Source organism: Anabrus simplex, chromosome 6, assembly GCF_040414725.1.
Source record: "Anabrus simplex isolate iqAnaSimp1 chromosome 6, ASM4041472v1, whole genome shotgun sequence".
Classification (NCBI taxonomy): Eukaryota; Metazoa; Arthropoda; class Insecta; order Orthoptera; family Tettigoniidae; genus Anabrus; species Anabrus simplex.
Window position 1 is genome coordinate 126,461,298 of NC_090270.1, and position 15,114 is coordinate 126,476,411.

The 15,114-nt window shown below is 38.3% G+C and overlaps 1 protein-coding gene across 3 annotated transcripts in view; it reads left to right on the forward strand.

The window, feature by feature from the left end:
- Nucleotides 1–15,114, forward strand: part of zip (myosin heavy chain 10) — a 458,974-nt gene that overhangs the window by 361,514 nt on the left and 82,346 nt on the right. For all 3 annotated transcript variants that reach the window (XR_010860546.2, XM_067149903.2, XM_067149904.2), the window contains exons 22-25: nt 498–809; nt 927–1,160; nt 1,284–1,469; nt 1,552–1,746. Coding sequence is in view for 2 of the 3 variants with exons in the window: in XM_067149903.2 (XP_067006004.1) it covers nt 498–809; nt 927–1,160; nt 1,284–1,469; nt 1,552–1,746 (927 nt within the window). In the remaining variant the exon portion in view is untranslated. The remainder of the gene's footprint in view (nt 1–497; nt 810–926; nt 1,161–1,283; nt 1,470–1,551; nt 1,747–15,114) is intronic.

Genomic DNA, 15,114 nt, shown 5'->3' on the forward strand with positions numbered 1-15,114 from the left:
GTGGACACGACCGATTCAGAAATACTGTCCTTTTTAAATGTACAGACAAAACTCTTATTATATTATTATATTATATTGTTCAGTCAATGCATAGTACTGGTTTCCTATATTGTTACTGATGTGGATTATTTGACTTTGAAGATGTCTCATGTTTTAATAAGACTAGTCAGATTAAGAGAAAAGTATGTTATGTATGTATGTGTTTTTTATTTTTTTGCTCCAGTTTGTGTTTTTTCTCATGTTTATTTTGTATAGAGGCAGACACAAAATAGATTTGTATCTATCTCCTCCACTAGCACCACTCAAAAATCACTGGAGATTTTTGTATGAAACTTGCTATTTAGACCAAGCCTAGTTGCCATATACTGGTACTATTGTCACTGATCATGTGACAAGGGTCACTTGATAATCATATTATTGTACATTTATAGATTCATGGAGCTTTAAAAATATTTTGTTCGAAAGTTAATTATAGCGGGTTTGTGTTTTAATTGCAGGCAAAGATAGGGTTAGAGAAGGCAAAACAGCAATTAGAAGCAGAAAACGCAGACCTCACAACAGAGTTGAGATCTGTGGGTGCAAGCCGGCAAGAGAGCGATAGGAGACGCAAGCAGGCAGAGAGCCAGCTGGTAGAGTTGCAAAGCAAGGCAGCAGAACTGGAGAGAGTACGAGCAGACCTGGCTGAGAAAGCTGCCAAACTTCAGCTAGAGATGGATGCCATATCTACTCAACTAGAGGAGGCAGAACTGAAAGCATCAGCTGCTGTCAAGAGTGCAGCCACTATGGAGACTCACTTATCCGAAGTGCAGGTAACATCGATATTTACTATGTTGGAAGAAGAGAATATACAGTATTATGCAAAAAGATAAATTTGTTTACAAAGTATTCATGTTGTATGTTAATAATTTGTTCTTTGTTTATTGTAGACACAGTTAGAAGAAGAAACTAGACAAAAGCTAGCTCTTAGTTCTAAACTGAGACAACTTGAAAGTGAGAAGGAAGCCCTGCATGAGCAGTTGGAAGAAGAGGAGGAAGCTAAACATAACTTAGAAAAGCAAATTGCAGCAATCACTCTGCAGTTACAGGAAGCCAAAAAACGTATTGAAGAAGAAGCAGAGCAAGTGAATCAGCTTGAAGAACTAAAAAAGAAAATGGCAAAGGTATATAGAAGTTTTTATAAAAATCCTACACAAAGTTGATAATTTTTAGATTAGTGTTTTCTTCTGAAAATATTCAATAGTATATCCCTGTGATTGCATTTTATTCACATCTATAACTTTCAGGACATTGAAGCTTTGCAACACCAAGTAGAAGAGCTGCAGGCAGCAAATGACAAATTAGATAAATCAAAGAAGAAATTGCAGGCAGAATTAGAGGACTCAAATATTGACTTAGAGGCCCAAAGAGCAAAAGTATTGGAACTCGAAAAGAAACAGCGTAACTTTGACAAAGTTCTGGCAGAGGAAAAGGTAAGTGTTGAACAGTGTTATGTGCTACAAAAGTAGGATGTTCATTAAATTCTTGAGAATAATTTCTGTATTTTTTGTATAGGCAGTATCTCAGCAATATGCTCAGGAGAGGGATGCAGCTGAAAGAGAAGCACGAGAAAAGGAAACTCGTGTCCTGTCCCTGACGAGGGAGCTTGATGAAGTTAGCGAGAAGGTGGAAGAACTTGAACGAGGAAAACGCCAGCTGCAGTCGGAGCTTGATGAGCTAGTCAACAGTCAGGGTACAGCAGATAAGAACGTAAGTTCTAGCTGATGCATTCATATTGAAAACCTACAACCTGTTTTCCAGTCATTGACCGTTCAGGGATGGAATTAATGAATCATATATAGGTATTATTACGTTGGGGTCACCACTCCCAAAGTGATATAGTAATGACTAATAGATTCTATGAAATGAGATCAGAGTGTGTTGCTGGAATGAAAGATGACAGGGAAAACCGGAGTACCCGGAGAAAAACCTGTCCCGCCTCTGCTTTATCCAGCACAAATCTGGCATGGAATGACCGGGATTTGAACCATGGTATCCAGTGGTGAGAGGTCGATGCGCTGCCGTCTGAGCCACGGAGGCTCCTCACATTCATATTATGTTGCAAAATTTGTCCTCTCACATTCTAGTTATATATCATATTTTATTGCATCCTTTTTCTTCAGGGTTGGAAGTTATTTACCTTTTTTTCAATTTTTTTTTTTTTTTTAATTACAGAAGTATAATATCTGCAAGAGTATTTTGATTCCTCTTTTTTGTTTTTTAAACTTTGCCCACGAACTACTGAATATGATTATCATTTACTGAAGTACAAAGTGAGTTGGCCGTGCGGTTAGGGTCTTGCAGCTGTGAGCTTGCATTTGAGAGATAGTGGATTTGAACCCCACTGTCGGCAGCCTCGAAGATGGTTTTCTGTGGTTTCCAATTTTTACACCAGACAAATACTGAGGCTGTATCATAATTAAGGCCACGGCCACTTCCTTCCCACTCCTGGCCCTTTCCAATCCCATCATTGTCATAAGAGCTATCTGTTCACTGCGACGTAAAGCAAATTTGGAATGGGAGGGGGGTGGGGGGGACTTTCTGAAGTGACTAAATTTCAAAATTGCATAAGTTAATATAGTTACAGTAGAGCCTGCATTTTATACGGTTTCATTTTCTAATACTACATACACAAAGAAATGGCAAGTATTGACAAGACACATCAGCAGGAATGTTTTGCATGAATTTCTTTTGATGTAAATTTAAATATTTAGTTTAATATTACGTATTTCACACTGTACTACAGTACATACAGTATAACCCCGTTTTTGCGTGACCTCGATTTAGCGTAAACCCGCGTTTAACGGAAGAAATTTCCAGTCCCGAAAATTATTCTATAAGAGCGATGCAATTTTATATTCGATTTAACGTAATTCACAATTGGCCAAAACCCGCATTCAGCATTAAGGAAATTTTACAATTCTCAAATATTTATTTCTATTTGTTTTGGTTATGGGGCATTAAGAACCTATGAAAAAGGCGTCATAAGCTTGCTAAGGATGATTCAAGCCAGAAGAGGAATTTAGAGCTCAGGCACTTAGGGCTCAAGTGAGATATCAGACTTGGATACACATTCGACTGCGGCCGCTGAAGTAGGAGAGAACCCCTGTTTTAATGACAATGTTGTATAACCTTCGAAAATTCCTACATTAATCTGTGCACTATCCTTCGGTTACAATGAGAACCCTTTTACTGGTTCATCCATTGTTACGGGCAACTTCGGACGTGTTAGTTTTTATCCGTTATCAATATTTATGCACTCTACTCAAGCATTTGTATTGAATGCAATTTTGTGTATCAATTCTTCGCTACGCATGAGCGAGTCTATCTTGAGCGAGACTGGTCACAACTCACGAGTCTTTGACTGGTGTAAACAAACATCGGGATAGTCTGGGCCCGCGGTGTAGGGGGCAACGCGTCCGTCTGTCACCCGGCGGCCCCGGGTTTGATTCCTGGCCGGGTCAGGGGTTTTTTAATTGTAAATGATTAATATCCCTGGCCTGGGGACTGGGTGTTTGTGACATCCTTAACGTTCCTTTCCTCACATTCAACACTTGACACTTCTTCAATTACAATTACACACGCAAGTTCATAACATATGGTGCCAGTAGGGGCAAAAGATCGTTCGAGGTCAATGCCCTGAACAAATAGCATAAAAAAAAAAAAAAGAATTAAAAAAATACATTGGGATAACATATTTTTGCAATAAGTGCAATGCCAGCAGTTCTTAACCACTTAGAAATAGAGGCTGAAGTAAATGATTGCTTGATTTTAATACTATGTACTGAAATAAAATAGTGTGATACTTCTCCTCAAGATACATTGGTGTGCATAACTAATTTCAGAGGTTAGGTTATGTACTTTCTCGTCTTGTTAAATTTCAGAAAGTCTGTTCGCATGTAAATTTATATTTATTTATTTATTTATTTATTTGTATCAGAAGCAATACATCATATAAATTGTTAGTTAAAAGAGAAATAATTAAATAGGCTAACTGGTTAAAAAAAACATACTAGAGGTACATTCGAAATAACAATTGTACCATATCGGACCAGAATTTGGCAAGATCTCGACCATTTGGTGTGGCCTTCACTAAATCTTGCATGGTGCAAACGAGAGGGCAGGAGTCGCAACTAAGGAGGTGCGCCATGGTTTGTTCTCCGCAGGCTCAGAGGGTTGACTCTTCAGATAGACCCCACTTCTTCATATTGTTCTTAGATCGACCTACCCCAGACCGTAGCCTGTTCAGACTCTTCCATGTAGACCACGACTCTTCATAACCGGCTGGAAGAGTTTCAGAAGGATCCATCCATCCAATGAGATGAAGGTTTCTGGATCTCCAGGAAGTTAGTCTTGATGATTGAAGTGACTCGGAAAGGCACTCAGTAGAATGAAGAAAACTTCTCCTCGATTTCAATAGTTGTTGAGCAGGTTGATAATCATGTAATGGATGTGTTTGCAAAATGTCTACTTTAGATTTTTCACGTTTGGCAGCTACTTGACATCTAATATCTGGGGGAGCAATGCCAGCCAAGCAATATACCTTATCACAAGGTGTAGATCTTAGGCAACCAGTTATAAGCCGGCAAGTTTCATTTAAAGCAATATCCACCTGTTTGGCATGACATGATCTATACCAAACAGGGCATGCATATTCTGCTGCAGAGTAGCTCAGTGCTAAAGCAGTAGTTCTCATTGTTTGAGCTTGTATTCCCCAGCTGGTACCGCATAACTTGCGAAGAATGGAATTTCGCGTAGATACTTTGAGTTTCGTGTTAAGACAATGTTGTTCATATGCGAGTGCACGATCCAGAGTCACCCCTAGATATTTAGGTGTTGAGCAATGATCCAAGAGAGCACCTTCCCAGATCTTCAGTTTTCTTCTTGCCTGCATATTCTTTAAGTGAAAACTGCAAACTTGCGTCTTTGAGGTGTTAGGCTTTAGATGGTTTTCTCTGTAGTATGGACTCAGTTCATCTAAGGTTTCCATTAGTCTCCGTTCAACACTCTCAAACTGATCACCCTGGGTGACAATAGCTCGATCATCTGCATAAATGAAGCTTTTTGTTCCTTTTGGCAAGGGTTGATCATTTGTGTAAATATTAAATAATATTGGAGACAAAACACTACCTTGGGGTAGGCCATTCCTGAGGTTCTTCCAACAACTATGTCGCCCTTGGAAATCTACAAAGAATCTTCGATTTTCAAGAAGACATCGAAGAAATTCAGTCAGCTTCTTGTCTTTTGTCATCTTATAAAGTTTACTCAACAGAATTTGGTGACTGTGTCATAGGCCGCAGTTAGGTCGATGAAGACTGCTCCAGTTATTTTCCGATTTTCAAAACCATCTTCAATATATTGGGTCAAATGGAGGATTTGTGATGTGCAGTTCTTCCCTCTTCTAAAACCAGCTTGTTCTGGGATCAAAAGTGGTTCAACTATTTTCGTAAGCGTTACCAGAATCATTTGTTCTAAGATCTTGAATAAATGACAGAGCAAGGAAATTGGTCTGTAATTTTTAGGATCATGTGAATCTTTTCCTGGTTTGAGGAATGCTATAACTCTAGATTTCCTCCAAATTTTGGGTATTCTGCATGTTCGAATGCAATTGTTAAACAGATTTAGTACCCATTTTCTAGTAACAGGTCCAAAATTCTTGATTTGTTGAATACAGATTTCATCTACACCAGGAGCCTTTTCGTTTTTGCTGATATTTATAGCCTCATTCAGTTCTGTCATGGTAAAGGGATTAGAAAGCATACTGGTCTGTGGTATGAATTTTGTCTTAGGAGCATCCACTTTTGTTTTAGAACTGGAGTTTACATACTTGCCATTTTGGATGAGTTGGTGAGCAATTTGGTTTGCAGATACATTGCAAACAGATGATGCTTTATTAGGATCATTACTGAGACGCCTGAGTAGCCTCCAGACCTTCTGACTACTCCTATCCATGTTAACCTCTTCTATCAATTTTAACCACTGTTCTCATTTAGTCTCTGAAATAGCAGAGAGAAGTTGTTGTCCGCTTGCAATAGTTTCAGCACTAAAAGGATCCCTTTCATACAAATTGAAGTAGTTTTTCAGTAGGGCAGATGTTTCCTGGCAAAGACCTTGGATGTAATTAGTTCTGCATCCTCTTGGAATGGCTTCTTTAGAACACAATCTAATGGCATCAATAAATTGGTCATATGCCTCTTGTACGGGACTGATCATACTCATCTTTTTATCTAAAGAGGAAGTGAAACATTCCCAGTTTGCCTTTTTGAAATTATATCTTCTCTTAAAGTAAACACTCTGTGGTCTGACTGCGGCTAATATCTGGCACATTATGGGACGATGTTGTGTGTTAGGAATAGGAAGGCAGACAGATTTAACACACTGATGGGCAATCCGCTCACTCACAAAAATAAGGTCTGGATTATATCCACGTTTCCACCTTCCACTGTTGAAGGATGAAGGAAGTTTGTTATCATGAATGAGGGTCAGTTGGTATAATTCTGCCCAATACATAACAGCTTCTCCATTCTCATCATCATGTGGATAACCCCATATAATGATGTGGCTGTTGAAATCACCCACGAAGATGGACACTTTCTGCAAATTCAGATTATCAGGTTGTCTGAATGAAAAGCTTACCTTTGGGGGTTTATAAATGGAAAAAATGATAGTTACTCAATTCTGTTGCAATAATTTCTATGTCATTTTCATCTGTGATGGAGGTTGCAATAATCCTGATATCTGGTTTAGTGAAAATGGCACTTCCATATTGGCCATGAGGACGTTCAACTGCCAATCTCATTCCAGGGATTTTAGGACGTCATTGATTAACATCCCTAGGAGTTTCTTGTATACATAAAACATCACAGTTATGTTTTAGGCATATTTCATGTAAAAGTTCTTTACAAGAAGACAGTCCTTCAATGTTAAGAGAAATAATTGTTAAATTGGGCTCTGATAAGAGCCTTTCCCTACTAGAATGAATCATTTCAGATAGTACTCTACAGGGAGCTTGAAAAATGTTTTCATAATACATGCGCGGTGAACCTAGGTTAGGTGATGGCGTTTGAAGTAAGAAAATGGAAATGTTTGCCACAAGCCTCTGGAGTGATGCTATTATAATTTTTAAGAATGAAACTGAATATGCATGTTCAGATTATTGGAATTAGAAAATATGTGCTAATGAGTAAGCCGCTGTTTGGAAAACATCTGTGAAAATGTTTAAACAAACTGATTGCTGTTTCATACCGATTTTAATGCGTTTTTGTGCGAGTTTGGTATCTTTCCTAAATTTTATGCAAAATCATGTAAAACATAAGAACAGCCTTAAACTGAAGCAGTTTTGTATTCACCAAAAAAATCTGTCAAAATGAAGCACAAACCGTAACTACAGTGCAGTGTGTAGGATAGATATCTCATTGTTTTATTGCTGTCACTGTGTAAATAATGTATGATGGTACAATTTATATTAATACTGGCAAAGAGCTGAAACTGAAACTTTGATTTACAGTAAACCCCCATTTAAGGTTAATAAAATCAGGTCCCTGTAAAAACATTAAATAGGGGTTTTACTTTAATTTTACAACTTTATACAATGCACGACTCATTTTCAAAGGGGAAGTATAGAATTGACTTGTTTCAGTCATCTTCCTTCCGTGTTTGGAACATGTAATTTATAAGAGTAACCGTGGTACCAGTTTAGTCTTCATTATCATCCAAACTGAAAAAAATTATATTTCTGTTGACTTTGCTGTCACAACCAATGGTAAAACCATTCTTTGCCAAAGTTGTGATAATCATATTAGCTTTGGAATGAAATCTTATCTTGAACTACATTTATGAAGCACTCTACATATAATGTAAAACAAGAGCTAAAAGGTTTCCATCTATTCAATAAATTTATTTTAACCTAAAAAAGTTACATATATTTTAGTTTGTCTTGCTAGAGACAATCAGTCAAAATCATAAAGTTAAGGCAAGACATAAATTATAATAGATAAAATTTATAAAATAATAGTGTGTTGTTGACATATGGTGCAAGACAAGTAAAGAGTTGAATGATAAAACACTCATTACGATTAATCTGGAATAATATTAAATTTATTACCTATGCACTCTACATATTCTGAAAAAACTGCATGTTTCTTCAAAATAACTGGGACCACATAAACATTTGCAGGTGCAACTTAATCATGCAGCAGTGGGATTTTCCAAGGTATAGTATGGCAATGCTTGCACATATTCTTCTTAGGACGCAGTCTCCGACAAAGGTTGGCGATCCAATGGACTGTGATCACATACAGTTATGATAAAAGTTCTTCCTTACCACTGGCGCAAGATTTTAAGCCAGGAATTTCTCAGTCTCCCCATAGATCGTTGTCCTTCAGTTTTCTTCGCAATGAGGAGTTGGAGAAGTTCATGTCATTCACTTCTCATGTGGTGTCTTATCTACGTGAGCTTTCCCTCCTTGACGGTTATTAGCTCTTTTTTCTTATTTAACAAGTTGAGAACTTAACCATAGAGTGGCCACATGACATTTTGTCACTCGAATAGGTGCACGTGGTCATTCTGACCGTGAAAGAATAAAGTTAAAATATGGATGTAATTTTATCAGTATGTTAATTTCCAGTTGCATATCAAAGGAAGTATTGTTTAAGATTAAAGAAATGCGATTTATAGCCAAATGAATACATACCAATCCCATGAAAATATATATTACATTTCAGCTTTACAGTGATTATTGAAAAGAAACATGGTAGTAACGTAGTAAACAGTAAGAAAATAAACACATGCCCTCAATGTATTTCACAATTCAAGCTGAAATCGTGATGAAACATTGCTCAACATAAATACTGAACAGAAGTTACTAGAATGACAAAGGAAAAATAAAAAAATAATACAAATGTACTTGAATTTCTTTGGGTATGAGAACTTGGGTATGAAAAGTGCGTTAGTATTTATAACAACACAAGATAAACAAACTGATAATATAGAACCATATTTATAGAAGATAAGACTAATTCAAACCATGGCTTCTGAAAATGTTTGCGCTTGAACTTGCGCTCTTTCAGTTACTTGGAATTGCTAGGCGGGCATTAATTCCATTGTGGAGTTTTATCTCCCGTATGCAGTTATCAGACTGTGCCACATAAGAGGCTTCTGATAAGTTCACCTGCATACACCCCAGCATCAGTGGGTAGGGTCTGACACATCCCACTCTGACGAGTCTAGTATCAGACCTAAAACGAAATGCTGGTTAATAGAGCAAACGCCTGAAAAGCCAACATCTAATTTTTGATCTGATTTTTGATATGCTCTATTGGTGGAAAAATATCTAATTCCCTCCATGGGAATTTAGAATTACCATTTGATATTTATTATGTAAACACGTCATATCATACCTTGAGAATTTTCCTCAATGCACAACCACTGGCATTACTTTCATCCTAGCGACAACTGGCGGGTTAAGACATTTCTGCAGGGGAAGAGTTCGTGTTAAGTGAAAAATAATGCTATTTATTTATTTAATCGTATGGTGATTTTATACAATATATATACAAGGCAAAATCAAACTTTATATAGTCCATCCTTCTCAGCCATTCAGATAAACCAGGTGTGAGAGCGAACAAATCATCAGGAGTGCCAGGGTACGAATGAAGAGGACAGCGTTCGACCAGGTGCTCAATCGTCTATTCTTCCCAGTTACAATCACACATTGGTGAACTGATCCAACTGCACTTGTACCTGAAATAATTGCAACAACCATGTCCAGTCCTTAACCTGTTGATACGGCACCAGAAGTTCCTTGGTAGGTCAAAACCGTTTGGTTTCTTTGTGGGATCAAGATGGTGGACGCTTGTTCCTAATGTTTTTGTTGACCACTCATTTTTCCAGCTTTCATTTAGGTCAAATCCATCTGCAATGAGTTGCCCTACAGTGACACTTGCTGGTCTTCTTGATTGCAGTCGCAGCTGTGACAGCAGAATTCTTGGTGCAGTGGCAAAGAGGGTGGTGCAAAGATTTTCTTAGTTTCCCTTAGTAGAGCTTGCTTCTATACCAGGCAGATTTCTTGGCCATATACTGCCTAAATTTGCAATGACGTCGAAAAGGTTTCAGCACTTTGTCGATCATTGTGTATTCCCCTATCTGGTAATGGCTTTTGCATTTAGCTATGAACTCTTCAAAAATGCATCTTATTGGTGCCAAATTGTCAGTCAGTTTTCTGTGTTCATGTGTATCTGAACCGTCAAATGTAAGCGGCGCTCTAAGGAGTAAATAGTCCCATGAATGCCACATATTCCAAAAATTGTATAGCTGAGGTTAAAAATAGGATGAGTTCTTAGAGAATAAAAGGTCACTGAGGTTTTGGTGTCAAGTTCAAATATCTATGCAGTATGCCAGCATTTTGTCCAACTATTGTATAGATAGAATCAAGGTGCATTGTTGGGCCGCAGTTTTGCGGAGAATGTTGCGTTCAGTGGATTGAGATTCTGTAGCTTGTTTAACAGGTTCTATGTTCGTTCTTAGTCTATGTTGTTGCTGATACATGCTAGTTTTCAGGATCCTTGTTGAGGCGTATCATGCTATGTATGACATATTGAAATTAAAGAAAGTAGGTTGTTAGAGCTCCCCTCTTCATACTTGCATTTGTCCTCAGGTAAATTCAAAAGTCTTGAGAAAGAAAAAGGAAATAGGAAATAGAATAACTGATAGGGAGTGCTGTAGAGTGTGGGTTACTTACGTGTGAGCTGGATATGTCCTTGAGTATAGTCGGGGGGCGTGCTGCATACTGTTGCGTGTACGTCGTGTGGTTGTCGTAGTGTTCATTAAGCATGCTAGATATTAGATTTACGATTTCTCGACTTGGTACAACTTGCAGTAGTTCGTAGATCAGTCCCTGTCGCCAAACAGTGTCATATGCACCTGTCAAGTCGATGAAAACAGCTGTCTTGAAAACCAGCTTCAATATGTGTAGTTAGGGCAAGAACTTGATTAGTGCAGCTGCATCAATGTCTGAATCTGGCTTGTTAAGGAGGAGTAACAGCTTCAATGAACGGAGCTCTTCTGGTTAGGAGGATTCGTTCGAGAAGCTTGAATATGCAACCGAGCAGTGCTATTGGTCGATAACTTTCGGGGCTGTCCTCAGGTTTGAGAATGGCTATAACTTTTGACAGTTTGAATTGTCTGGGCAATCTGTTCTGTTGGAGTATATAAGTGAAGAGAGAAGTGAGCCAGTATATACAATGCGGGACCATGTTCTTAATAAATTCATTATAGATATTGTTGGGGCCAGCAGCCTTGCCGATTTTCGGTTGTTTAATTGCATTTTCTACTTCCACTGTGGAAAAGGGCCTGGAAAGTGGCTCGTTTCTCCGGGCACTGCGCTTGAGTTTAGAAAGGTTACATTTTACTACTGGTAGGTTTCTTGTCCCTCTTTGTCCCTGTGAAGTCTACGATCCTGTTGGCAATAATGTCAGGACTCGGTTTAGGCTGCGGCTTTTTGGGGTGTTGCTTGCCAGTTAGCCCATTCAAGATTCTCCAAGCTTTCCTGCTTGACTTTGTGAAGTTCATTTCTTTGAGTGTAGCTTCCCATTTCTCTTCTGTTCTTATTTAAAGAGTGGAGTAGCTGTGAGCCCACTGTTTGATTTCCAGAACATAGGTATTCTTGGTATAAAGCCTCACTATCTTCATTCCATCCAGGAATTAGTGATGGGAAGCGATTTGCAAACCTGCTGCTAAATCACTGCTAGTGTGAAATCACAGTTCAGCCTGCTAGCGGGTGGGCCAGACTAGCAGGTCTTAACTGCGATTGTGATGTTTCGCAGGTGGCAGCACTGCGCTGTGAGAAAACGTTAAACTAACGTGATCAGTCAGCCTGAAATGCACAGTGAAGGCCAGTAGCAATTAGCAGACTAGCAGTTAAGAAAACAGTAGCAGCTAATCACAGCATCACGCTCACAAGTCTGTGACCCGCACCACAGTCGCAGTTGCGGCTGCGCTGTGATTGTAAACAGCTATTGTCGACATTGTCGTACAATCACAAGAACAGAAATAGAATAGAATCTGTGGCTGTGAAAGCCATTTAACCCATTTTTGAAAGGAGCTATTGTCGTGTTGTGGGATTTATAACCTCCCAACCTGCGATTTCTTTTAGTCTTCTCATCATATCATTCTGTTTATTGGGTTGTGGCTTGTGGTTGTAAGTCTAAAAGTGAAAAAGGGTGATGGTAGCAGTTGAGTTGACTAAGTATTTTAATCAGTGATTTGTGATGTTATAGGCATAAGATTTAGCCTACTGTTTTTGTTTTTACACTATTGTATACGTAGTCTGAACTAAAATGAGTTTATTGATAACAAGAGAAGTGGCAGCAGGCGAACTCGGAGTGAGTTTTGGACATTTTTGACACATTTTATCAGAATAGTGATTTCCTCCTCCTCACTCCCTGATTTTATTTCTTCCTTAATTTTGAGCTCTATAATTCCAATATAATTATACTAATGATTTTGATAAAAGACCACTGGTTAACCCTCAAATCTACTGTATATACAGTAGGCCTATATAAAATGAGTTTTGTCTGTACATTGCTCAGAATTTAAAAAGAATGGTATTTCTGTATCAGTCATGTCCACAGTAACAAGGAAATGCACTTTTTAATTTTCCTTAATGTCTGTCTGCCTGTATGTATGTATGTATGTATGTATGTATGTATGTATGTATGTATGTATGTATGTATGTACACGCATCACGAGAAAACGGCTGAAGAGAATTTAACGAAAATCGGTATGCAAAGTCGGGGAGCAAGTTGCTACAATCTAGGCCATAAATGATTTTATAGCGGTATAATGGAAGGCCTAATATTTAATTCTCAGATATTTATGTTATTACTGGTCGTATCTTAATGGAAATCGGTAAGAAAAGTCGGGGAATAAGTCGCTACAATTTAGGCTGTAAATAATTGTATTCATGCTGAGAAAAATGTTAGTTTAGGGGAAGGCCTAAAATTCAATTCTCAAATATTGGTTATTAGAGGTCCTATCTTAATGAAAAATCAGTATTCAAAATTGGGGAATAAGTCGCTATAATCTAGGCCACAAATACTTTTATTCACGCTGAGTGAAATGGTAGTTTAGGGGAAGGCCTACAATTTAATTCTCAAATATTTATGTGAATAGTTGTCGTATCGATAAATACTACATAACTAAAGTTATATAGTGTTAAATTTCTGATTATTTGTCTTGTATATTGTTACCGTACTGGCTATGATCACAGATATATTCATGAATTTGGATTTTTGTTACTAAGTCCATATCAGCGCCGGGTCACGAGAAAATAGGTAAACAGAATTTAATGAAACTCGGTATGTAAAGTCGGAGAATAAAGAACTACAGTCTACGCTATAAATAATTTTATAAGACACCCTAATATAGCAGAGTCGAAAGAAAACTAAATTGAAGGGCTACGATATAGAAAGCTCATGGGCAGGTGCTGGGAGAAGGGAAACATGCAGTGGCGAGCAAACGGAAGGGTGGAGCGGAGGAGGTACAAAGGTGTGGTAGGAGGCGAGTAGTGTGCCGGCTTAGCATTGGCCAGCAGGTATTCATCGCTGTTCGCGCGGAATTTGAAATGTCGCAACTTTTAGGCCCCTTAGTTAACGCCCTAATGAATGTTGGCACCCAAAATTGATGCTGACATCTTTTTTACGTGGACCTCAATGTGTTTACCAAGTTTTATCACAATTGGAGACTGTACAACCTCCTCCTTACTGTCCTTTCACTGATGTCCATGACCCGTACTTGCTTCAAACTATTTCTGGCCTCCACAGCTGTTGTGTGTTGATCGTGAAGAACTTGCATTACAAGAAAGCGATCATAGTGCTCAGAAGTGCTTTTTCTATGACTAGAACCGGGCCTCCTGGTGTAGATATTGATCTCTCTCTACCTTTTAACGGGTCTGTACACGTTAGAACAAGACGTGCCTATAATGTCTGCTACATAGTGTATACTACACCCATCCTCCATTAATGTCACAGTCCTTGCTGAGTTTTCATGTGAAAGAGACATTGTGACTTGACTTCAGACAATCACACACGGAAAGCTAAGCTACGCTATGCTAAATAATGTCAGGCTATGTTGTGCTATGTCACGAATAAAAAGCTAAGCTAAACTATGTTAGGCAGCCATTTAAAGATGGCAGATTAATTGAAGAGGATTTTTTATTGGCTACTGCCATGGAAAGCTGAAGAAAGAACAAGAAATGAACAGAAAGAGGAGGAGGAGGAGGAGATTCTGTATACGTGAAATCGGTAGGAGAATAATTGGATGGAGTTATGCATCAATAGACAGAGCCATTTGACGAAAGTTGAGATTTCAGCACTATCTTGTAGAGAAAAGCATGAACTACTTATAATAAATTCCCCACTGTCTTACAAGAGGGAATTAGTTTTCAGTAAACTGAAAACCTAAGTGACATACCAGGAATCAATTAAACTGTAAATTGCATCAGTAGACTATGCGACATTCAATTTTGCATCATTAGACCAAGCGCCCCATTCCTCACATTGCTTCGTGGATGACAGCAAGGGAACCCATGTTTTCAATAGTGCTAAGTTATTGACGTGGTGATACATTGAGTGGGTTATCAGTTGGTGAAGTTCGGCAGTGTATCAAGTACCTCCAAAGGTAAGGAGAAGGACAATGCTACTTATGCAGCTTGCTAAAATGGTTACAGCAGAGAATCATTCCCTAGAAGAACATTCTAAGGTTAGTATCAAAATGAGGTTGTAGTACGATAGCTAATATGGTAGTCTGTAATGTAAGTAATATTCTATCGATATATTTGTTTGAGGAAGCTTCGAAGGCTTCACTGTAACAGACCTTTAACATGTTATGCTAAGTAATACGTCCCAAATCAGTGAATTCGAGATCAGAATAATGAAAGCAATGACTTTGCAGATATTTAGCGTGCCCTCAAATTTCATCAGCGTTTATGAGAAACTCCAGGCAGAAAAAACGCATTGTTGTTCGCCGGATGAAAAACATGTTCTTCAGTACAGCAGAACTTGAAAAACTGATCGTGAATCG